At 44.5% G+C, this 22938-nt stretch overlaps 1 protein-coding gene across 3 annotated transcripts; it reads right to left on the bottom strand.

The window, feature by feature from the left end:
• Window positions 1-3666: 3666 nt before the first annotated feature.
• On the bottom strand, window positions 3667-21832 carry PLIN2 (perilipin 2). Of its 3 annotated transcripts, none has more exons than XM_044265604.1 (9): window positions 21756-21813; window positions 20532-20584; window positions 20251-20446; window positions 18353-18435; window positions 17274-17559; window positions 16280-16461; window positions 15310-15444; window positions 14143-14433; window positions 3667-4083 (listed from the first exon to the last, which is right to left on the bottom strand). In XM_044265604.1, exons 2-9 carry the CDS (start codon window positions 20559-20561, stop codon window positions 3943-3945), a joined length of 1344 nt encoding a protein of 447 aa, XP_044121539.1. In that variant the 5' UTR covers window positions 20562-20584; window positions 21756-21813; the 3' UTR covers window positions 3667-3942. The 3 variants fall into 3 exon arrangements, with proteins under 3 accessions (XP_044121539.1, XP_044121538.1, XP_044121540.1); XM_044265603.1 differs by having other exon boundaries at window positions 21748-21789; XM_044265605.1 differs by lacking the exon at window positions 3667-4083 and having other exon boundaries at window positions 13567-14433; window positions 21752-21832.
• Between the last annotated feature and the right edge of the window lie 1106 nt (window positions 21833-22938).

The raw sequence follows: 22938 nt of genomic DNA, 5'->3' as shown, positions 1-22938 counted from the left end.
TTGGGACTGTAGCTCGGTGTAGAAGAAAAAACAATGGGTTCCATCCTAACCTATCTCACTAGCTGTGGGATGTAACGACATCTAAACACTAAGCCCTAGGTCTGTCATTAATAAAATGCCCTCTTGTATGCCCTCAAATGCGGAGTGTACCTTTCTTCTTAATGCTATAAAAAATCTGGCAGCAAAACTGCCTCGGAGGGTGCTTTATGCGATGGATATTGACTAGCATAAATAAAGAATGGAAAGGCCAGGAGAGTAAAGTTCAGAAAATGGCAAATCATGTGCCACTCCACTCAATCTTTATATGCCAGCAAACCAACTTACATTTTTAAAAAGAGCTTAATGTGTCATTCTAGGTGAATGACCTTGTAACTACCACCAAGGACAAGAAATAAAATTTTTCCAGCCATTCCTGAAACCTCTCCTTTACCAAGAAAAGAGCCACCATTCTCACTTTTATAGTAATCACTTCTTTGCACTGTCTTACAGTTTTTGCCAGTTAAATGTGCTTCTCTGGACACTATAGTTCAGTCTTACCCTTTTTATACTTGCTTTGCCCTCTTCTTTTTTTTTTTTTCAGTCTTTAACAGATTTTTTTTTTTAATACTATCATTTAATATACAGGCTTTCCTCCATCCTCCCTTACTCCTTTTTTTCTTACAACTTTTCTGTTGAGGAACAGGTGCTATTTGACCTGAATAATATGCCTTACTCTAGGTTTTACTGATTGTATCTTTGCTGTAGTTCAACATGTTCTTCTATTTCTGCCCTCTGTATTTCCTTCAAATTGGCCCCTGGATCCAGAGGGATTGATGAGATTCAGATATGATTCCTATGGCAAGTCTAGATGATTGGTGGTGCTGTTTCATCAATCTGTACATAGCTTTATTTATGCCATTGACAGCCATTGATGCTGAATGCCTAGATCTGTTAATATAGTGGACATTGCAAAATGTCAAAATTCTAATTTATTGTTTGCTATGAACTGAATGTTGGTTCCTCCCTCCAATTCCTGCGTTGAAACCCTACTCTTCAATGTGATGGTGTTAGAAGGTGGGGACTTTGGAAGATAATTAGGATTAGATGAGATCATAAGGGAGGAACCCTCCTGAACAGGATTAATGTCCTAAGAGTCACAAGAGAGCTTGCTTAAGGATCTGCTTTTTCCGCCATTTAAGGATACAAAGGTAAGTGGATTTACTGCAACCTAGAAGGGTCTTCACCAAACCCAACCAGGCTCATGTCCTGATTGCAAACTTTCAGCCTCCAGAGCTGTGAGAAATACATCGCTGTTGTATACCACTCAGTCTAAGGTAATTATAGCAGTCCAAGATAATCATTTTTTTCTTGTTAGTAGCAATAAATTTTTTTTAAAGATTTTATTTATTTATTTGACAGAGAGAGATTACAAGTGGGCAGAGAGGCAGGCAGAGAGAGAGAGAGGAGGAAGCAGGCTCCCTGCTGAGCAGAGAGCCCGATGCGGGACTCGATCCCAGGACCCTGAGATCATGACCTGAGCCAAGGCAGCGGCTTAACCCACTGAGCCACCCAGGCGCCCAGTAGCAATAATTTTATGATAGAAATTTTCCCACATTTACTGTTTTATCCAGGGGTAAGGATATAAGGAAAAACAGGACGTCTGAGTGGCACAGTCATCTGGGAGTCCAACTCTTGTTTTCTGCTCATGTCTGATCTCAGGGTTATGGGATGTGTTGGGTTGCACACTCAGTGTGGGGTCTGCTTGGGACTCTGCTCTCACTCTGCCCCGCCCCGCCTCTAAAATAAATCAATAAAATCTTTAAAATACAGGTGTATATATAAAAGAAGATAAACCGTTCATTCTTTCCCTTTATTTTTTCTTTTTCTTTTTTAAATTGAAGTTCAATCGAGTAACATACATTATATTATTTGTTTCAGGGGTACAGGTCTGTGATTCATAAGTCTTGTATAATACCTAGTGCTCATTACAACACATGTCCCCAAAATCCATCACCCCATTACTCCAACCCCCAACTCCCTTTCCTTCCAGCAACCCTCAGTTTGTTTCCTGAGATTGAGTCTCTTATGGTTTGTCTCCCTCTCTGGTTTCATCTTGTTTCATTTTTTTCTCTCTTCCCCTATGATCCTCTGTCTTATTTCTCAAATTCCTCATACCAGAGAGTTTATATAATAATTGTCTTTCTCTGATTGACTTATTTCACTTAGCATAATACCCCCTAGTTCCATCCACATCCTTGCAAATGGGAAGATTTAAATTTTTTTTTTTAAAGATTTTATTTATTTATTTGAGAGAGAGACAGTGAGAGAGAGCATGAGCGAGGAGAAGGTCAGAGAGCGAAGCAGACTCCCCATGGAGCTGGGAGCCTGATGCGGGACTCGATCCCGGGACTCCAGGATCACGCCCTGAGCCGAAGGCAGTCGTCCAACCAACTGCGCCACCCAGGCATCCCTTAAATTTTTTTTTGATGGCTGTTTTTCCCTTTATTTAACAGTTAATTGGTTTGTTATCATCCCCTGAAGGTGACCAATTAAATTTTTATATGTATAATGATACACTTTGATATTTAAAAGGGTTTGCACTTGATGGGGTTCAAACTATTGCAATTATTATCCTTACTGAAGTTCAAACTATCCTGTCTTTAGTCAATGGGAAACTCTTCAAGTCAGTTTCCTTGCCATCTGGAGTAGCAAGAAGTTCAAGGATCATCTTGTAAATTTTCTGCCTCAAACCTGGAATCAGCCATTTCTCCAAGAAGCCCTGATTTCTTTTAGTGGGAAAAGACATTTCAAAACTATGATTTGGACACTAGGGATGCTCACAACTACTGGGTCAACCATTGTTTCTACCATTTAATACTTATTTAACGCTACTTTACGCCAGGTATTGCTCTAAGCTTTTCACAAATGTTAATTTGTTTATTCTTCATAACAAACTCTACTATTATGCCCATTTTACAGATGAGGAAGTAGAGGTATAAGGAAATTAAGTAACTTGTTTAAAGTCACATGACTAGTAAGTGGCAGAGCCAATATTAGAACACACAATCTTTACTCCTTGCGATATACTTCCTCCTAGTTGATCTATTTTCAATCAGATGCTCACCACTAGGCTAGGAGAAAGAAAAAGAAAAGAAAAAAAAAAAAAAAAACCACTGACCCACAGACCTATTAAGATACCCATCCTGGCTAGGGCGCCTGGGTGGCTCAGTGGGTTAAAGCCTCTGCCTTTGGCTCAGGTCATGATCTCAGGGTCCTGGGATCCAGCCCAGCATTGGGTTCTCTGCTCAGCGGAGAGCCTGCTTCCTCCTCTCTCTCTGCATGCCTCTCTGCCTACTTGTGATCTCTCTGTCAAATAAATAGATAAAGTCTTTAGAAAAAAAAAAAAAATACCCATCCTGGGAGGCCAAAAATAAAGACAAAAGTGCCAATATAGGGGCACCTGGATGGCTCAGTGGGTTAAGCCGCTGCCTTCGGCTCGGGTCATGATCTCAGGGTCCTGGGATCGAGTCCCACATCGGGCTCTCTGCTCGGCAGGGAGCCTGCTTCCCTCTCTCTCTCTCTCTGCCTGCCTCTCTGTCTACTTGTGATCTCTGTCAAATAAACAAATAAAATCTTTAAAAAAAAAAAGTGCCAATATATAAGTTAAAAAAATTTTAATCACTCTGATTCAACATTATACACAGCACAATTTTTATTATAGGCATATCAGTGATTAAATTTTGAATTACATGAAATGATATATGCTGCAGAACTAGGTTCTCTTACAAAAGTTTACACCAATCAGTTTCATTACAATTAAGACCAAGTAGCCAAAAAGAAATAAAGAAAGAGATTGTAACCCACAACAGGTTAATCCCCAAAGCCTCAGGAATAAACACATGAGCAAGCATGAAGTTTAATGTGACCCAAATTGTGTATTCAGCCAAAGGGAGTATGTTCTTGTTAGTTATTCAATGTTTTGCCCTGAGAGGACTCGGGACCATTAGCATGTGAGTGATCTGATGCATCCTCCTCTTCCAAAGCTATAATATCTGGAATTTCATCAGTCTCAGATGTCAAGTCTATGGCAGTCAAATCAAATACCTGAAAAAGAAGAATCTTGGATATTAAAAAAAACACTAACGAAATGTGCAGTCATGTCCAGGTGAGCTCCTGGATACACGACTGCTTGTGAATGGCCCTTACTTTCTCTGTAGACAGGCTTTCTAACAAGGTGTTCATGGTCTTATTCCCACAATTCACTCATATTACAAAAGCACTAAGGAAACTTCTCTTTGAAAGGAAACTACCTAGGTGGAACTTACTAAATGAAAGTGTTTTTTGGATGCCTGGGTGGCTCAGTGGGTTAAGCCGCTGCCTTCGGCTCAGGTCATGATCTTAGAGTCCTGGGATCGAGTTCCGCATCAGGCTCTCTGCTCAGCGGTGAGCCTGCTTCCCTCTCTCTCTCTCTGCCTGCCTCTCTGTCTACTTGTGATTTCTCTCTGTCAAATAAATAAATAAAAATAAATCTTTAAAAAAAAAAAAAAAGAAAGAGGGGCACCTGGGTGGCTCAGTGGGTTAAGCCGCTGCCTTGGCTCAGGTCATGATCTCAGGGTCCTGGGATCGAGCCCCGCATCGGGCTCTCTGCTCAGCGGGGAGCCTGCTTCCTCCTCTCTCTCTGTCTGCCTCTCTGCCTACTTGTGATCTCTGTCTGTCAAATAAATAAATAAAATCTTTAAAAATAAATAAATAAATAAATAAATAAAAATTTAAAAAAAAAAAGAAAGAAAGAAAGTGTTTTTTAAAATACAAAACATCAGGCCCTTCTGGTTATTCTTCTATTAATTTACTATTCTGTTAAAAACAGTAATGCTCCACTTTTATCATAAGTCCGACTTACAAATATAAACCCTTTGGGAAATGTCTAGGAACTGAGGAAGGAAAAGGTCTTTTAATAGTTGGAAGAGCTGGGTGCCTGGGTGGCTCAGTGGGTTAAGCCGCTGCCTTCGGCTCAGGTCATGATCTCAGGGTCCTGGGATCGAGCCCCGCATCGGGCTCTCTGCTTGGCGGGGTGCCTGCTTCCTCCTCTGCCTCTCTGCCTATTTGTGATCTCTCTCTGTCAAATAAATAAATAAATAAATAAATAAATAAATAAATAAATGAATAAAAAAGTTGGAAGAGCCATCACAAAGTCCTAGTACTTCTCCACAGAGGAAAGGCTTTCAGGGATAAGAAGTTCTAGGAACTCTTCCTTTACATGCAAATTTGATAAGCTAAGTGATGTTTCTAGCCAACAGCAGATTAGAAGCAGAAAATTAGTAACGTCTAATAAATTATGAAAGGCTGGAAGCTTGAGAGCAGAGAAAAAGATTGGCGAATCACCTAACAGAGGCAACATAACTAAAAAACATAACATAAAACTTAACAGAAACATAACAAAAACCGTCAAAACGCAGAGAGGGGGGAGGAAAGAAATGAGTCATTGTTTAACAGGTACAGAATTTATGCTTGGGATGATAATGTTCTAGAAACGTAAAGCAGTAACAATGGCGCAACATGGTGAATGTACCCAATGCCATGGAATTGAACCCTTAAGAATGGTTAAAATGGGGGCGCCTGGGTGGCTCAGTGGGTTAAAGCCTCTGCCTTCGGCTCAGGTCATGATCCCAGGGTCCTGGGATCGAGCCCCACATCGGGCTCTCTGCTCAGCGGAGAGCCTGCTTCCTCCTCTCTCTGCCAGCTTCTCTGCCTACTTGTAATCTCTGTCTGTCAAATAAATAAATAAAATCTTTAAAAAAAAAAAAAGAATGGTTAAAATGGTAAATTTGATGTTTTGTGTTATTTCAAAATTAAGAAATAGTAAAACAAGAAGGAAAACCAACCATAAGAGGGAATCCTGTTTGTTGTTCTTTTCCCTACAAAACTCGGGTGCTCAGAGAAACGTCTGGCCTGAGTACAGACTTATACCATTTGTTCCCGAGGCTCTCAGTTTGCCCAGATCTAACTGCATTCTATTTATGAATGCTGACTTTGCAAATATTCAGTGCAACCTGACATCCACAAAATCCAACAATGAGCTTACAAACTCATTCAGAATGTTAGCCAGACAAGTCAACTATTGCAACTTTAGCCTTATTAGTTAAAAGATATGCATGATTTAGCTCTCTCTTCTCAACTATCTCTACTAATTGTATGGAGGGGGGTGTTGATGTGGTTTGGGGTTTTGTTTTTTTTTTTAAGATTTTATTTATTTGAAAGAGAGTGAGTGAGTGAGAGCATGAGCTGGGGGAAGGGGAGAAGCAGACTCCCCTGCTGAGCAGGGAACCCAACATGGGGCTCAATCCCCAGACCCTAGAATCATGACCTGAGCCAAAGGCAGTCACAAACCAACTGAGCCATCCAGGTGCCCCATATTAACTGTATTTTTTTTTAACATCCAATATCACTTCCCTTTTTTTTTTTTTTAACAAATACACAAGAGAACAGGAAGCTATGACACAAGAAGATTCAGGCCAAGAAATTTTCTGGGCTCCAAACAGGAGACAAGGTGCAGTTTTCTCCCAAAAGATAGTGCTGGGGAGGGCACCTGGGTGGCTCCATTAGTTAAACTGGCTGCCTTAGCTCAGGTCATGATCCCAGAGTCCTGGGATGGAGCCCTGAGGCAGGCTCCTTGCTCAGTGGGGAGCCTGCTTCTCTCCCTGCCACGCCCCCTGCTTGTTCACTCTCTCTCTCTGTAATAAATAAAAATCATAAAAGGAAAAAAAAAAAAAGAGGGGTGCCTGGGTGGTTCAGTTAATGAGCGCCTGCCTTCAGCTCAGCTCATGATCCCCGGGTCCTAGGATCCTGCTCGATGGGAAGACTACTCCTCCCTCTTCCACTCCCCCTGCTTGTGTTCCCGCTCTTGCTATGTCTGTCAAATAAATAAAATCTTTGAAAAAAGTTTTTAAAAAAGAAGAGTGCTAAAACAAGCACAACAACAAATACTTGACCTTTGACATCAATAGACATCAATCTAAACCCCATCCTTCTATCTTTTCAAACTGTTTCCTCACCTCTCCCATGAGGAAAACACCTAATTCATTTGGTTGCATATGAAGAATGAAGGTAGAATGAGCCTAACTTGTAAAAAGTGCCTAATAAACAGTAGCTTTTACTTTCCTTAGTTCCTTAAAGACCAACACACATACACACTACCTCCAAAGTCACCTATAGGCTAGGTAGTTGTTGGCCTAAAGCAGAATTCTTTGCAAAAGGTTGATTATCTCACTCTCAAAATTTTAGAGGAAAAGTGTAGAGTGCTGCTGTATAAAATAATAGTAATTTAAAACGTGCCTCTAGTACCTGAGATGCTTTAGAAAAGCCATACAATTCCCCCTCCATAAATCCAGAATAATCCCGAGTGTCTAATTTCCATTAAATTCCTGACTACCAGCAAAACCTACTTGGGGGCTGTGAATAAAATAGAGTGTGGGGCAACCAAGAGGTAGTCACAGTCCATCAGGTTTCCACAGTGAGTTTACAGTAAAATGTTACCGTTGTGCCTGATCATCTACAGGTCAAAATCTACGAGGTTTTTACAAATGTGGCACAAGAGAAATGATTTCATACACCTATAAAATGAATCCGTTTTTCACTGACAAGAACAAGTGTAGTCTAGACCACTGATGGAGTGTAAATATTCTCTTGCAGAGAACACCCCTCAGGGTTAAAGGCCAAACTCAGAAACAGATAGACTACAAAATTCTGAGATAACCACAGTCCCTCCCTGAAAGGACAGGAAGCTAGGAACACATTCTTTCCAAGGAAACCAAACGACCATGCTAGGATTCCTGTGACCCTGTATATCTTTTTTTTTTTTTTTTTTTTTTTAAGATTTTATCTATTTGAGAGAAAGACAGTGAGAGGACGAGAGGGGAGAAGGTCAGAGGGAGAAGCTGACTCCCCATGGAGCTGGGAGCCCAGTGCAGGACTGGATCCTGCGACTCAAGGATCATGACCTGAGCCAAAGGCGGTTGCTTAACCAGCTGAGCCACCCAGGCGCCCAGCTCTGTGTACCTTTGTGCAGGTTGCTCACCATAGGACCTTAGGGGGGGCACCTTTCTCATCTCACTTCTTGGAGTCCCGTATTTACATGACAACTTTCCAGAAGGTGGCGCTACACATACTGAGACTAGGGGCCATTTTCTTATTTGCCTAAAGGTGGCCTACTGGTGGCCTAAGGCCCTGGACAGATGAGACTGTTCCAGAAATAAAAATACTGGGGGACTTGGGGGACTCAAGTCAGTTAAACGTCCAACTCTTGGTTTCGGCTCAGTCACGATTTCAGGGTCGTGATTTGGAGCCTGGGGTCCGCTTGGCGCTCAGCAGGGAGTCTGTTCCAGATTCTCGCTCTCCCTCTCCCCACCCTGTGCATGTGCTCTCTCTCTATTACCATTCGAAATAGATTTGCCTGTGTGGCCTGTTGACGTGCTTGCAAGCTGGAGAGCTGGGAGTGCCTTGGTTCTGCTTTATTTGAACAGTGTGGTACAGCGGGTACTACCTCCGGGGGCACATCCCCTTCCCTGCTGTAGAACACCCTCTCGTACCCCAATGATTTCTCTTTAGCTAAGTTTGTGGAAGTGGCTAGAACTCTCAGCATAGGAAATCATCCCAACAAAATTAAAGTGAACCTAGTCACTGTTAGCTCCTGTGTATTCATCCGAGCAGGTAAGCCAAAAGTATGTCTTAGGACACTATGGAACCCAGACTGAAGGTCTTATTTGGAGAGGACTACAGGTAACCCTAGTCCTATTTTTGTCAAAGGTTAAAGTAATTTGTTTCTGGGGCACCTGGGTGACTCAGTGGGTTGAGGCCTCTGCCTTCAGCTCAGGTCGTGATCCCTGGGACTGAGCCCCACATTGGGCTCTCTGCTCAGCGGGGAGTTTGCTTCCCCCACTCCCACCCCCGCCTGCCTCTCTATCTACTTATGATCTCTGTCAAATAAATTTAAAAATCTTTTAAAAAAATTAATTTGTTTCCTCTTTCCTTTGCTTCCCAGAGAGTAGTCCGTAGGTCACCTGCAGCAGAAATCACTAGAGATGATGCTCTTTTTTTTTTTTTAAGGGATGCTTTTAGATTTTTAATTATTTTTTAAAGATTTTATTTATTTATTTGACAGAGATCACAAGTAGGCAGAGAGGCAGGCAGAGAGAGGAAGAAGCAGGCTCCCGGCTGAGCAGAGAGTCCGACGCGGGGCTCGATCCCAAGACCCTGAGATCATGACCTGAGCCGAAGGCAGCAGCTTAACCCACTGAGCCACCCAAGCACCCCTAACTTATTTTTTTGAAGGATGATTTTAAAAAGTGCAGGTGCCTGGTACCACCACCAAGACCCAGTAAACAGAATCTCTAGATGTGAAACCCAGGAATCTGCATTTTATCAATCTTTACAGTTGATAATCCCTGGCATAGAGAGAGGACAGGAGAACGCTCCCTAATGTTATTCGTGTGGAGTTCACTAGGGCTATTTTATACGTGGAGTCAGTCTGATAGATACATGAGCTACGTCCTTAGCTGAGTTTTCCTGTGCTCCAGCCAGCGTAAACGAAACATCTACTCTTTATAATGCTAAGTTTTTTTTTTTTAATTTATTTATTTGAGAAAGAGAGCAAGAGAGAGCATGAGAGGGGAGAAGGTCAGAGAGAGAAGCAGACTCCCCATAGAGGTGGGAGTCCAGTGTGGAACTTGATGCTGGAATCGATCTGGGATCACGACCTGAGCCAAAGGCAGTTGCTCAACCAGCTGAGCCAACCGGGTGCCCAATGCGAAGCTTTCTTTAAGCCGTTGGCTTCACCAAGTGTTGGTGAAGGTGTGAAGTCGGAACCCCCAGAGCTTGCTGGCAGGCACGTAAGATGCAGCAAACAGTGTGAACAGTCTGGCAGTTCAGTCAGACACAGCGACTGCATGACCCATTCCCAATGCCACTCTCACGCATACACCCAAGAGAAATGAAAGCAGAATTGAAGTGGTAAGTGTTTCTCCATCATTATCTACATGGAAATACCAGTTCGTCTCTTCATTACTTTAGTCAAGTGTCACTTAACACTGTTCCCTACTTTCCTCACTTTAAGTTCTAGAAGACATCAAAACTCCCCCACCACCCCCAGCAGGAAATATCCCCTAAGTTAGCATTCTCTTTTGCTTTGGCCAATAAAACTGAAAACCCAAATTGTTGCCCTGCCATTCCTGTACTGCTTTGATATTCTGCAGGTTAATTTTGTAGTAATAAAGGTAGGGAGGGGCGCCTGGGTGGCTCAGTGCGTTAAAGCCTCTGCCTCCGGCTCGGGTCATGATCCCAGGGTCCTGGGATCCAGCCCCTCTTCGGGCTCTCTGCTCAGCGGGGAGCCTGCTTCCTCCTCCCTCTCTGCCTGCCTCTCTGCCTACTTGTGATCTCTGTCAGATAAATAAAAAATCTCTTTTAAAAAAAAAAAAAAAAAAAAAAGGTAGGGAATTTTTCAATTAGCAGACTGGGGCCAGAGTGAGGGACAAGTAGTGTTCTCCCCCAGGTATTACTTGAACAGTCATCAACAAGCTTCCCCTAAGACGATAAATACCTTTTGGGGGAAGTTTCTGGTCTTTCCATTCTCATCACAGTTCATGCCTTCTATTACAAACTCAAACAGTGAATTAAATAACTTTTTAATGCAACTATATATATAGAAAAATGCAGCTATCTACACATCTCACTAGACCATCATCCATGCAGACCTCAGTATGAGGTCACTCCTGGAGCTCACCCAGTCCCAACTCCGTAAGAGCCCAGAGACCAGACTGGCAAAGGGCCCTCCTTTCCATACCCCCACATCTACTCTCCCAGGCATCATTTACACTTCATTTCTTGAAAGATTTATGCACAAGTATCTATCCTGCTTTGTATTCCTCCCTCCCTCACCAGCCACCTCCATGAGCTAAATGGTTTTCTGAAAGAATAATTGTAGCGAGCCCTGTTGGTTAAGCGGGCTCAGTTGGTTAAGCTCTGCCTTAAGGCTCAGTTCATGATCCCAGGGTCCTGGGGATCAAGCCCCCCCTCAGGCCCCTTGCTCAGTAGGGTGCCTGCTTCTCACTCTCCCTGTGTCCCCTGCTATCTCAAATAAGTGAATCTTTAAAAAAGGAAAAGCTCAAATAGACCAAATTTCAGTTTTTCCTTTTTCACTTCATTAGCTCTTTAGTATCTGTAATGCCTTATCAAAGTGGATATATCTCCCTAATCACCTGGTAATATGTGCTTACACTGGATAGACTAGCAAGTTAAAGACACTGTATGTCACTGCCCCACAGGTGGTGTCCCCATGCTTCTAGTGCAGAACAGAAAAGGATACCCCATCCTCAAACACTTCACTTTCCTCTGTGAGAGCATCACTAATTCTACATTACAGATGAGAAAGCCAAGTCTAAGGGATTAATGGCTAGTATGCCATGTTCCTTTGATCTTTTTACCCAGAACTAAGCAGTCTGTCTTATTACATGCAAAGGAGAAAACATCTTTGAACACTCAAGCATGCTATGCCAGCCTTCATGCAGCCAAATGTTTCAACCTTCCAGTTACTGTGCTTACTCAGCTTTTCCTCCCCAAGACCTGTCCTCCTTGGGGAAAAGTCTGTTAAACCAAAACTGCCCATTTATGCAACAAGAAAGCTCTAAGAAGCCAGATCACGATTTGAGACATGTTGAGAACAGAACGGAATGCACGTAGGCACAGACTCATGATCCAAGGACAGACAAAACCACAAGCGTGCAGAGCACGTGGCAAAAAATGAGGGCTAGTGGTGGTCCTCTGGAAGCTAAGAGTAGTCTTTACATTGTCTGCCTCATCAAGGTTTGAGAACAGTCCCAATTTCTATAGCAATTCAGTTGGCACTACAACTTTTAGGATGGGGAAACAGGTCTTTGTTCAGGATTAAGAAAGTATGTGTAGTCTAGGGCATGTAATTTTCAACCATTTAGAATAAACCACAAGATAGGAGCCTTGGAGTTTTGAGGCAGAGGGGCAAGGTCATGGTCCACTTGGATTAAGAAAACAAAACAAAACAAAAAGACCCTGTAAGTCATAGTAAAGTAAGTGTGTGGTAGACAGTTGCTTTAGAAAATGCCAGTTACTGGGGGCAGATGGGCGTGTGGATGGACAGATTCCATTCTGGAAGCCCATGAACCGTGGCCTTGAAACAAAGTCCTGGAACTTTCACCACCTTCCTGGAAAACAAAGTCGCCTCTCAACTTCAAGAAGCCTCTCAGGGAGTCTCTCTCTTCCAATTCATTTGGTTCCTGGAGTTACCTCAAGGGGAAAATTCAGTTTTGTAACTTTGTAAGCTTTTGAAACTTTTGTAAGCTTTGATGTGTCTCACTCACATCAAAAAGTGCATGTAGTTATATGCTGCCTCCTTGTTTTCTTGGGGAGAACGGGGGAACCAGGGTAGAAAAGGGAGACAAATCTTAAGACTTCAGTTCTGAAGAGCTGCCTTGCTAACCTTATTTTAGCAGAACAAACAGAAGCACGTTTCTGTGTTTCACCATTTGCAAACTATTTCTCTAACAGTTCAGCATACTGCAGCTTTGCTGTTTAGGAGATTCCTGAGATTCCCTCCCAACTGACCAACATCGAGGGGCTCCAAGTCTGAACACCTAGGGAAGTGAGCAGCTTTCCTGCTGAGGGTCTAGAGTCTGACTACTCCCATCTGATCTTCCAACAGTATCTCACCAACTAGTGTGAGTGGCTTTCTCCCAAAGTGAGGACACAGCCAAGTCCAGGCCTGCTGAGAATGACACTGACCAGTCTCATAGTTCAGGGCTCACAGTTTTTAACAGCCCTTTAGCAAAAAATGCCTGCCTTTATATAGGAAACTGATGCAGAGTGTCACTCACTCGCTTCCTTTCAACTTTTGATTCCTTTTCAGCAAGGCAGGCAGCAATGAACAGCCTTATACTGGCTTAAAAACCCCCTCTCCCAAGGTTAAGTAAATGGGGAGATCAATGGGGCACCTGGATGGCTCAGTCAGTTAACCGTCTACCTTTGGCTCAGGTCAGGGTCCCAGGACTGAGGCTGGCTCCCTGCTCCGTGCGGAGTCTGCTCTCTCAAGTAAAACCCTTCAAGTTTAAAAAAAAAAATGTGGGGAGATAAAGGCAGTAATTGTCCCCTCGTAAAAATTCCTGTATACACATTAGCTTTATTTTGTTGAAAACCTGTCATCAGGAGCCTGGGTGAGCGTCTGCCTTCAGCTCTGTTGGTTGATCCCCTCTCTTGAGATCAAGCCATTCTGACTTCCTCAGCAGGGAGCCTGCTTCTCCCTCTCCCTGCTGCTCCCCCTGCTTGTGCTTGCTCTCCCTCCCTCTCTTGGTCCAATGAATGAAGGAAATCTAAATAAATGGAATCTTGAAACAATCTGCTACCAAACAGTCCATTCCTAGCTCCAGCCTTCCAATGTTACTGCGCTAGCCAATTCCTCAGGGGGCTGACTGGAACTCATGTACGTGTGTTAATAACCTGGTCATGCAGGCCAAGCAGCTCTAGGAAAGCAACACACAAAAGCACATGGAACACACAGCATAAAACTGATCTGTTCTGCAGTGAATTTTATTGAATACATAGGGCGCCTTCCTTCATGGGGTGAAAAAGAAGATTGTACAGGCATGTTTTGTGAGACAAACCAGTGAGAAGCAGCCTACTCAGATCAGACCACAGAGCAGACACTAGCCCACAGCACAGCCCAGGGGAAGGTACTTTTATTCAATACAAACAGCAAAAATGGTTAACAATGGATGAGACTATAAATTCATGAAAACTTTCTGGGAGTCCTGGAGAGACTCTGACCAACCTAGCCTTCTCTTCTTACCAGCCAGGTAAACAACAGAACTCATCTGCCAATGCCAAGCATTTTAAAGCTCTGACTCCAGTTAGAAGGGACTACAACTGAGGACCTTTTCTCTAGCTAAATGCTTCCCCAACTCAAAGGTGTCTAGCAGGTTAATGGCAACATCAAGTCTCTGGCAGGCTGCACCCATCCTGGTGACAAGGACAGCTCTAAGCTGCTCTGTGCTGAGGCTGCTGGGCCTCCTGACTGCTCATGTCCCTTGGTGCACCTCGGTCCTGAGCATTCTGAGACTCGGTCAGCTGAGGATAAAAGGGACCTACCAGCCAGTTGAGAGGCGTGTTGTTAACAAGATAATCCATCACGTCATCTAAAGACTCCTTCATTTTCTGCAGCTGCCCCTTGCTGGAACTGAGGAGGCTGTCAGACACTTCCTTAAAAGAGGCAGCACTGCGGAAGCCTGAGTAGATGTCACCAGCCATGACCCCCAGGTGACTGGCCTGGTCTTGGATGTTCTGTGGTAACCCCTGGACACTGGACAGCAGGGTGTGGCACGTGGTCTGGAGCTGCTGCGTCAGGCTGTGGGCAATAGCCAGAGTCCGTGACTCAATGTGCTGAAAACACAACAGTTGACAAATCAGCAGGGGCTCCAACAATGCTATTTAATCCATCAGTTCAATTCCAGTAAACGGGTTTTGTGTCCACATATATGTGGATTCTTTGACTTTTTTAAAGATATTTATTTATTTATTTATTTTTAATTAAGAGTTTACTTATTTGACAGACAGAGATCAGAGGCAAGCAGAGAGTCAGGCAGAGAGAGAGGAGGAAGCAGGCTCCCCGCTGAGCAGAGAGCCATGCAGGACTTGACCCCAGGACCCTGAGGTCATGACCTGAGCCAAAGGCAGAGGGCTTAACCCACTGAGCCACCCAAGTGCCTGATTCAACTTTTAAAAGCCCACATAAGATTCCTGAGTAGAGCGTATCTTTTCAGAGATATGCATACAAGCTGCTGCAACCCAAAGAACCACCTCCTCGGACCACAGTGTGCTACTGCTGCATCCGGAACATTAGTGCCCTTTCACCTACTTTATGCACCCAGGGAGATCCCGGCTTAGCACGGAGCTCTTCCAGCAAGCCCTGACTCACCCATCCTTACTCTAAGGCTGAGTTAGGCTCCTTTCATCTGTGTTCACTAGCACCTTGTCTAGGTCATCAAAAGCAGTACAAATATTTGTATCCCCCACTAGTCTGGTCTGGACCCAGTAGGAGGGCGAGGCCCATGTTTCCCACAGAAATACTATTTTCTGTTACGGGTAATGTATGTGTCTGTAGATTACTTAAATTACTGCACATTTTAGTTTTTTGTTACTTAACCTAGGTACATAGTCCTGTTCAAACTTCTGACAGAATATTCTGAGAATGACGGGAAAACGAGAACGAAAAATTGAGTAAGAACATCCTCAGAAACTGCAGGGGAGATGTCTTACCTCAGCACAATGGGACTCATCTGTATCATCATAACCAATGCTTCTCTTCCACTCCACCCAGGAGAGATAGAACTTATCCTGAGCACCTTGAATTTTCTGGTTGGCACTATGCACATTCTTCCTGGCAAATTCAATCTAGAACGCATTGAAATAACGAAGGAACAAACCAGTCATTCAGGTTAGCCTTTTGTTCTCAGGTCTATGGTATCAATCAGGTAATATAAAAAAATTTCCATGAGAGTTTAAGGAGAGATCCCTGCTATTAATTTTATTGGTTTTTTTGTAAATCAGCCAGGTAATCGTAGTTCTTTACTGCCTGTTTCACTACTAAACCAGTGTCTCCAATTTATTTCCAGTTTAGCAGACATAAAGCAACTCAAATTTAGTACATATATTCACAGAAGACAAAATCACCAAAGGAAAAGGAATTAAAACCTCCTCTTCCCTGTTGCCAGCTACCTCTTTCCCCTTCCAAGAAACCAGTTTCTAATGGCAGGACATACGGTTCTGTAACTTGGCAACTTTCAAAGGCTACACAATAGCTCCTTTATGATGTAGCAATTTAGTTTCCTCTAAGTTGACAGGCCTTGCTTATACGTTTTTTTAACTCGAAACTTCTGCACGTATCTACAGGAAACACTTCCAAAAATGAAACTGCTCAAGGAATAGATGTAACTTACCCAGAACAGTCCCTATATCCCCCAGAAGGGCACAAGTACACGCATACCTCCTTCCGTTCCCTACTTCATTACCCACAGCGTCAAGCTTTGCCAGTGTGTGAGGCCAAGAGAACATTGCTTCCTAGAGTTCAGCTATCTATACCTGCTTTTCTGTGAGTATCCTCTTTGCCCATTTTACTCTTTGGGTTTTTCATTAAGATTAAAATTCTTAGATTTCATGACTGCATCTACTCTCACTTGTTAAAATAACTCAACTCACCTTGGCTACCTTTAAATGAGGTCTTACTCACCAGATTCACAGTGGAATGGAGCTGAGAAATGGTTTCTTGGCTTTTTTGCTTGGCTTCTTGAACCCTGTTGAGAGCCTGCTGGTAGGCACGTGACCGGAGCTTGGTAGACAGGGATCCTAATCGTACGTAGTAATTTGGCTTCTGTACTGTATCAAACCCTTCAACTTTTTTTGCTTCTTCTTCTGAAAACAGAAAAAAAGGGGGGGGCATAAGGGGCCACAGCTAGTGATAAGGCCTGGCCTCTAATCTGGATCTTACCTGGTCCATTCTACCCACCCACCTAGGAATTACGTTCTCATTTCCCCAAGACAGCTCCTGCCTGCTGCTGGGCTTAACTACCCAACACATAAGTTATTACTGCATCCTGCATTTTCATCTACACATCTCAATCCATTCGAGTCAGCTTCTCGGACAACATCGTATTTGGCACTGAATGCGTAACGATTCTATAAAGCAGACCATTAAAGACAATCCACTTACAAAAAATTTCTCTAGGGTTAATTTCTCTCCAGAGTTTCCAAACTTACTATGTGGTATTCAACGTGAAACTTAAACCTACTTTAGGAGAAAGTCTACAGAGACACCTTATCGTTTGCCTGGGAAAGAAAAGGGAGATGGGACTACAAACAGGCAAAAAGGGTCTTCTGGCATGACAAAAATGCGGCACCACTGGGCTGTGGTGATGGCTGGGCACTCTAACTCAGACTCACACAGGTGACTTTTATGGCACATTAAGCAGATCTCAATGGAACCATTTTAAAAGACTGCTTTTAAGATATAAACCATTAGTTCAAGACAAAAATCCAATTACCTAGTTCTTTAAAAAAAAAATCTTACTTATTTAAGAGAGCAAAAGTGACAAATCAGAATCAAAGGGAGCAGACTTGTCACTGAACAGAGAACCCGATGCAGGGTCCCAGGACCCCGAGATCATGACGTGAGCCGAAGACAGATGCTTAACCAACTGAGCCACCCAGGTGCCCTAACCAATTACCTAATTCTTTCTCCGTGAGAGGGAGGTACTGGTCCACCAGCAACTCAGATTTGGTGAGCGCATTCTCTACTCCACTGTTCACCAGATGCATCATCCGACTTCCCAAGACTGTGTTAATGCTGCCACTGACCACAGACTTGGTCTTCTCCACACTGCCCGTCACCGCTCCTTTGGTCTTGTCTATCACCGCGGTGACGGTGCTGGCCATGGAATCCTTGGCCCCAGTCACCGTAGTTGTCACAGCATCTTTTGCCCCTGTTACAGCACCCCGGGCACTGGCAACCACCTATAAACAGAGAAACCACCACTGGGCTGAGGTGCAGCACAGACATAAACACCAACTACGCAGCCTCACTGAAGTGCTGAAAGAGGAATCTGGCCCTTTCACTTTCAGCATTAGGTGTGAGGCAAGTCACTTGGAGTTGGTTAAGCCTCCATTTCCTCATCAGCTCTATCTCCCCTACCTGCCACTACCACCATTCAAGGGTTGCTGGAGGCGCTATTGAGGTAAAATGATGTAAAATTTGTCACTAAGTATTTTTTTAAACTCGATGAATGTGTACTAAGTAAGGCACAAAGAGTACTACAGAGAAGAAAAGGCACTTTCCATGTTGACATACTTATAGGGAAAGCAGCTCACGCATGGCTGTGAGCAGACAGAGAGGTACGGCACATGCCCACCTGGCCTGATGCACAGGGCCCCAGGAGGCCCGCACAGGGGCAGAGCGGTCATTCTCCATCCTACTGGATACCAAGTAAGAAAAGGTTCTGAACACCACACCCACCTTTATCTAACACCACATGGGGACCAGTTACTTGTGAGAGCAGTACCATCCAGAGGCAAAACCACAAATAAAGATCTGACTAAAAGCATTCTAGTCCAAAAGTGGCTAGCTCATCTCTACTTCTTAGCGGTAACCTGACAGTAATTCAGCAAGGAAGGGAGTGCCCTTTCAGAAACACATTCAGGAGAAGAGAGTATTTTCTGTTTATGATACGCACAGCCTGTGCTCGACAGACAGAGCACGAAGACTTAGACATGTGAGGCAGTAAGCCTCAGTACTCCCCGCCAAGCTCACCTGGTTTGTTGGCTGATTCAGAATAGGCAGTTTCTCCTCAATCCGGTCTAGCCCCTTACACGCATAGGTGTTGGCAACAGCAACTAGAAGAATTACAAATGGGGAAAACATTAAGTGCAGGTAAGAATGAATACACACTACAGTGTACCTTGAAACTTGGGCCTTATTATTAAAAAAATGGCAAAACTGTTGGTCCTCATTTACTATACGATGCACTGCCTCGTGTCTAGCTCAACAGCAGGCTGCTGCCAACACTTTTCTACAGACAGGGAAATACGGGGTGAAAGGAAGCAGCAGGCAGAGGCAGCAGCATGCCCGGTAAGAAGCTGGCTAAGAAGCTTCTTCCTCATCAACTGGTATCTAAGGTTAATGCCAAGGGAAGCCAGGCTTCACCCGAACCATCATTCCAGGAGTAAAGTAACTGAAATTCCCAAAATGAACATTTCCACTCCATTTTAATCCCCACCTACACTTCCCAGAAGTGGCGGCATATTCTACTTTGTCACCAGCCAACAGTATGCGAACAGCACACCCTGGATCTGGCCAGCAAGGCCCCGTTTTTAACCTAAGCTTCCCTTCCAGTAATGACCCATGCACTAATAAGTTCATCTGGGAAGGAGCAGAGTTTGGAAAACCAGGCTCTAAAGCTTCCTTCTAGTCCCAAAAGTCCATGATCCAACCATTTAGAGGAATGATTTAAACCTTTACTCAAGCAGTTAAAAAAATAATCTCAAAAAGAAATTTTTTTAAAAAGCTGTTAATAGGGGCACCTGGGTGGCTCAGTGGTTTAAAGCCTCTGCCTTCGGCTCAGGTCCTGATCCAAAGGACCTGGGATCCAGCCCCCACTGGGCTCTCTGCTCAACAGAGAGCCTGCTTCCTCCTCTCTCTGCCTCTCTGCCTACTGGTGATATCTGTCAAATAAATAAACAAGTAAACAACCTTTAAAAAAAAAAACCGGTTAGTAACAAGAAATGGACCCTTCATACACTACTGGGTGGACTGTAAAATGGTGCTAAAATGGTGCTAAAATGGTGCAGGGGCTTTGGACAACAGCCTGGTAGCTCCTCAAAAGCTTTACACAGTATTAGAGGACTCAGCAGTCCCACTCCTAGGTGTACAAAATATGTAATTTGTTGTCATTAAGTTCATTCACAATACGTGTAATTATCACCCTATTATTTCCAGAACTTTTTCATCATCCTAAACAGAAACTGGTATGAGTTTCCTTTCTGAGGTGATGGGAAAGGTTCTACAATCAATTGCAAAAATATTTACACACCTCTATGAATAAAATTAACACTTCATTGTACACTTCAAGTGGGTGAATTGCTTATGTTAATTGAAGCGGAAAGGTATTACTTTTTAAAATAGTGCATGAAGTCCTGTATTTCAGTTCACCCACTAGCTCCTCTTGTGATCTCAGCTGTCAGTACAGAGGCATCTCTAGGTTAACTGTTTCTCTCTCCTGATCGTCTATGGTTATGAGGCAGATCTTCTAGAACAATGAGGGCCATGTGGCAGTTTCTAAGGAAAGGCAGCAAGTGCCTGGGTAAAGGCTAAGTATTCCCTGACCTTGCCTCTGTGTGCTAGGCGTGTTAAGGCTGGCATTCACATATTACAGCCAGTTCCGGGATCACCCCTGCCCCATCCCTTGGGACTGAATTTTTTTCTTTAAGATTTTATTTATTTATTTGACAGACAGAGATCACAAGTAGGCAGAGAAGTAGACAGAGAGAAAAGAGGAAGCAGGCTCCTTGCTGAGCAGAGAGCCTGATCTGGGGCTCAATCCCAGGACCCTGAGATCATGACCTGAGGACAAGGCAGAGGCTTTAATCCACTGAGCCACCCAGACGCTCCTTCCTTGGGACTGAATCTTGAAAGAAGAAATCAGAACTCACTTTGTGGTTCTAGCTTCTGGATGATGGGCAGAGCACTCGTCACAGCCACGGAAGTGATGGTCTTTACACCCTTCTCTGCCATCTCGCACACAGACTTCAAGCATGGATACTGATCCTTTGTACTGATATAAACCGAGGAGACAAGGTCGTAGGTGGAGCTCACCAAGGGTAGGTTGACTACCCGAGTCACCACACTCTGCAACCAAGTGGAGGGACGTGTTAATGCCTTCAACACACCCGGGGGAGGGAAAGGGGATCAAGACACGATTTAAAATTCATACCGGTTGTGTATCAACTGCAACAGATGCCATTTTTCTTCTCAGAGAAACAGGATCTGTGGGAAAGACACTGCTTTCAGGACACCAGAAAAAGAATCTCTCAAATTCATTCATTCCCAAGTAAACGCGAATCTCAAGAAGAGATAAAAACTCAAGCTGAATCTTCTGCACTTCTCCCCACTCTCTAGCTGACCGCTCTCCCCCCTGGGCAAACCCGTTCTAAGACCCGCTTTCAGACATGATGTGTAAAGTTCCAATAGAAGAGAGTATGTGCAGGGAATACAAGCGGAGACACTGCACTGTTGATATGTTGGTCTTGTTTATTCACCAGGATACTAGAAATGCCTTTTGAAGAGGATAATCTGTTCACAAACACATTAGAACCAAGTTAAAACCCATATCAAAACCAGAGAGAGGGGTGCCTGGGGGCCTCAGTCAGTAGAGCGGGTGACTCTTGATCTGGAGGTTTTGAGTTCAAGCCCCACGCTGGGTGCAGACATTACTTAAAAAGAGAGCTTTCAAGTACAAGACATTTTTGGCGGTCAAAACTATAAAGGCTCTGGGGGGATTTATTCCTTCCTTGGGGAGGACTGCATTTCGTCTAGGGGAAACTAAGCACAAGAGCTCTGAGGAAACACTCCAGGAGGCTCCTCCATGTAAGTTGTGCCTCCTATGACCCGTATACACCCACATAAACCCGCCTCACTCCTAAGCAGCAGAGTGGGAAAAAACCTGCACAGCCCGCTGGCCGCCGCCCGGTCAAGGCTAGACAGTTCACGCTCCGCCCGCGCCGGGGGTCCCAATGCTACAGGAAATGAGTAAGAGCCCTTCTTAGGGCGCAAGTCAGGCGCCAGTGCCCACAGCCTCGCTGTCGCTACTTCCTAAAGAAATTCTGCTGAAGCAGATTTGCTAGCGCATTTCCTTTTCTGTAACGGACTTGCGGGACAAACGGAAACTGTTACCCCGCAACCAAGCCCAAAAGCTACACCCGCACTGCAGCGAGCGCAGAGACTCGAAAGACAAAAGCCAAGGGGGAAAGCGCAGGCCCAGGAGACCGCCCCTTCCCTACCCCGATCCCGACCCCAACCCCGACCCCAACCCGGAAACCGCCCCAAGGCGGCGAGGCGGGCAGGCTCCGGGACCACCGCCCCGCGTCCCAACCTGCAGCCCCGCGGGATCCCCGCGCCAGTGCGCGACGCACGGAACGGGGTGCGCGCACCTACCGACCCACTGCAGCGGAGAGCTCACGGCCCGGCGAGTCCCGCGCGGCGTTTCGAAGTGGGGGCGCTGGTGACCGGCCTGTATTATACCCACCCGCCCCGCCCCCCGCGCCTCAGCTGCACGTGATCCGCGGCGCGGGACGCGGAACTGCCCCAGGCCCCGCCCGGAGTGGGCGCCCTGCTGGGGGAGGGGGGGCGGGGAGGCTGGTGGCGGCGGAGTCGCGCGCCCCAATGGGCAGTAACCTGTTGATTCCCGTCAGTCCTCAAAATAGGACGCTCTTTAAAAAACGCAAACCCCGGCTCCTAGGCTTATTTTTAGCAAGTAAATCACTTATGAAGTTTGGTGAAATTCTAACCCGATGACGGACCCGTGGAGACTGTTTTATGGCTTCTGTGTTTTTAAAGTCAGTTTTTCAAATGTATTTCTCATTTAAAGCTGAGTCGCAGTTTCCAAAAAGGGCCTTGAAATACCCTCGGTTGGCCCCCTTCATTTTCTCTGAGCGACACGCAAGACCGAACCACTCCAGGATGATAGCGGTCTGTGCTGACAATGCAAGATGGTCTTTTTTCTTTCTTTCTTTTTTTTTTTTTTTTTTTTTTTTTAAATTGTAGGTTATGCCTTTTAAAAGATAGTTAGGAAATTAAGTCGCCAACATTTGAGTTCCAGGCTTTTTGCCTTTAAAATGCAGGGACTTGCACCAGATGATCTGAGCAAACAAGTTGTGACAAGGGCCCTGGCAGGGTGGGAGTTTTGTGGACTTCCCCTCCCGCACCCCGACTTGCGGCAGGGGATTTTAGGGGCTGCTGCCGGCCTTGGCCCTCTCGCCTTCTTTCAGGGGGAATGTAAACAAGGGACAGTTGGCAGGTGGCAGGGGATCATATTTAAAGCTCCAAACTGACCCAGTAAATATCCCTTCAATGAGACCAAATTCATACATATAAATTCCCTCAGCTGAAAAATACGGTATTTCTCCCTCCCTCTCGCACCGTAGGATTCAAAATAAAACACAATACCAAACCGTAAGATAAATGTTTGAAAATCCAAAAAGGTATTGAATTGGTTTTTAGGTCCCCCCCTCCCATGTGATTGACATTTTCAATGCTTCAAGCAATCAGATTCTTTCTCTCTCTCTCTCTCTCTCTTTTTCTTTTTTGTGTTCCAGCTTTGTTTCAGCTGTAAGCAGATGTTT

The sequence above is a fragment of the Neovison vison genome, chromosome 9 (assembly GCF_020171115.1).
Source record: "Neovison vison isolate M4711 chromosome 9, ASM_NN_V1, whole genome shotgun sequence".
NCBI classification, from domain to species: Eukaryota; Metazoa; Chordata; class Mammalia; order Carnivora; family Mustelidae; genus Neogale; species Neogale vison.
Note: the sequence above shows the minus strand (reverse complement) of the source record. Positions and strands in the feature narration are given on the sequence as shown.

Bases quoted from the DNA above. Each gene is read 5' to 3' on its own strand.
- PLIN2 (XM_044265604.1), bottom strand. From the start codon at position 20,561: ATGGCATCTGTTGCAGTTGATACACAACCG. The intron at 15,445-16,279 runs GTGAGTAAGACC...AATGCGTTCTAG, and splicing joins TCCATTCCACTGTGAATCTG to ATTGAATTTGCCAGGAAGAA. The intron at 4,084-14,142 runs GTAGGTCCCTTT...CTTCTTTTTCAG, and splicing joins ACACGCCTCTCAACTGGCTG to GTATTTGATTTGACTGCCAT.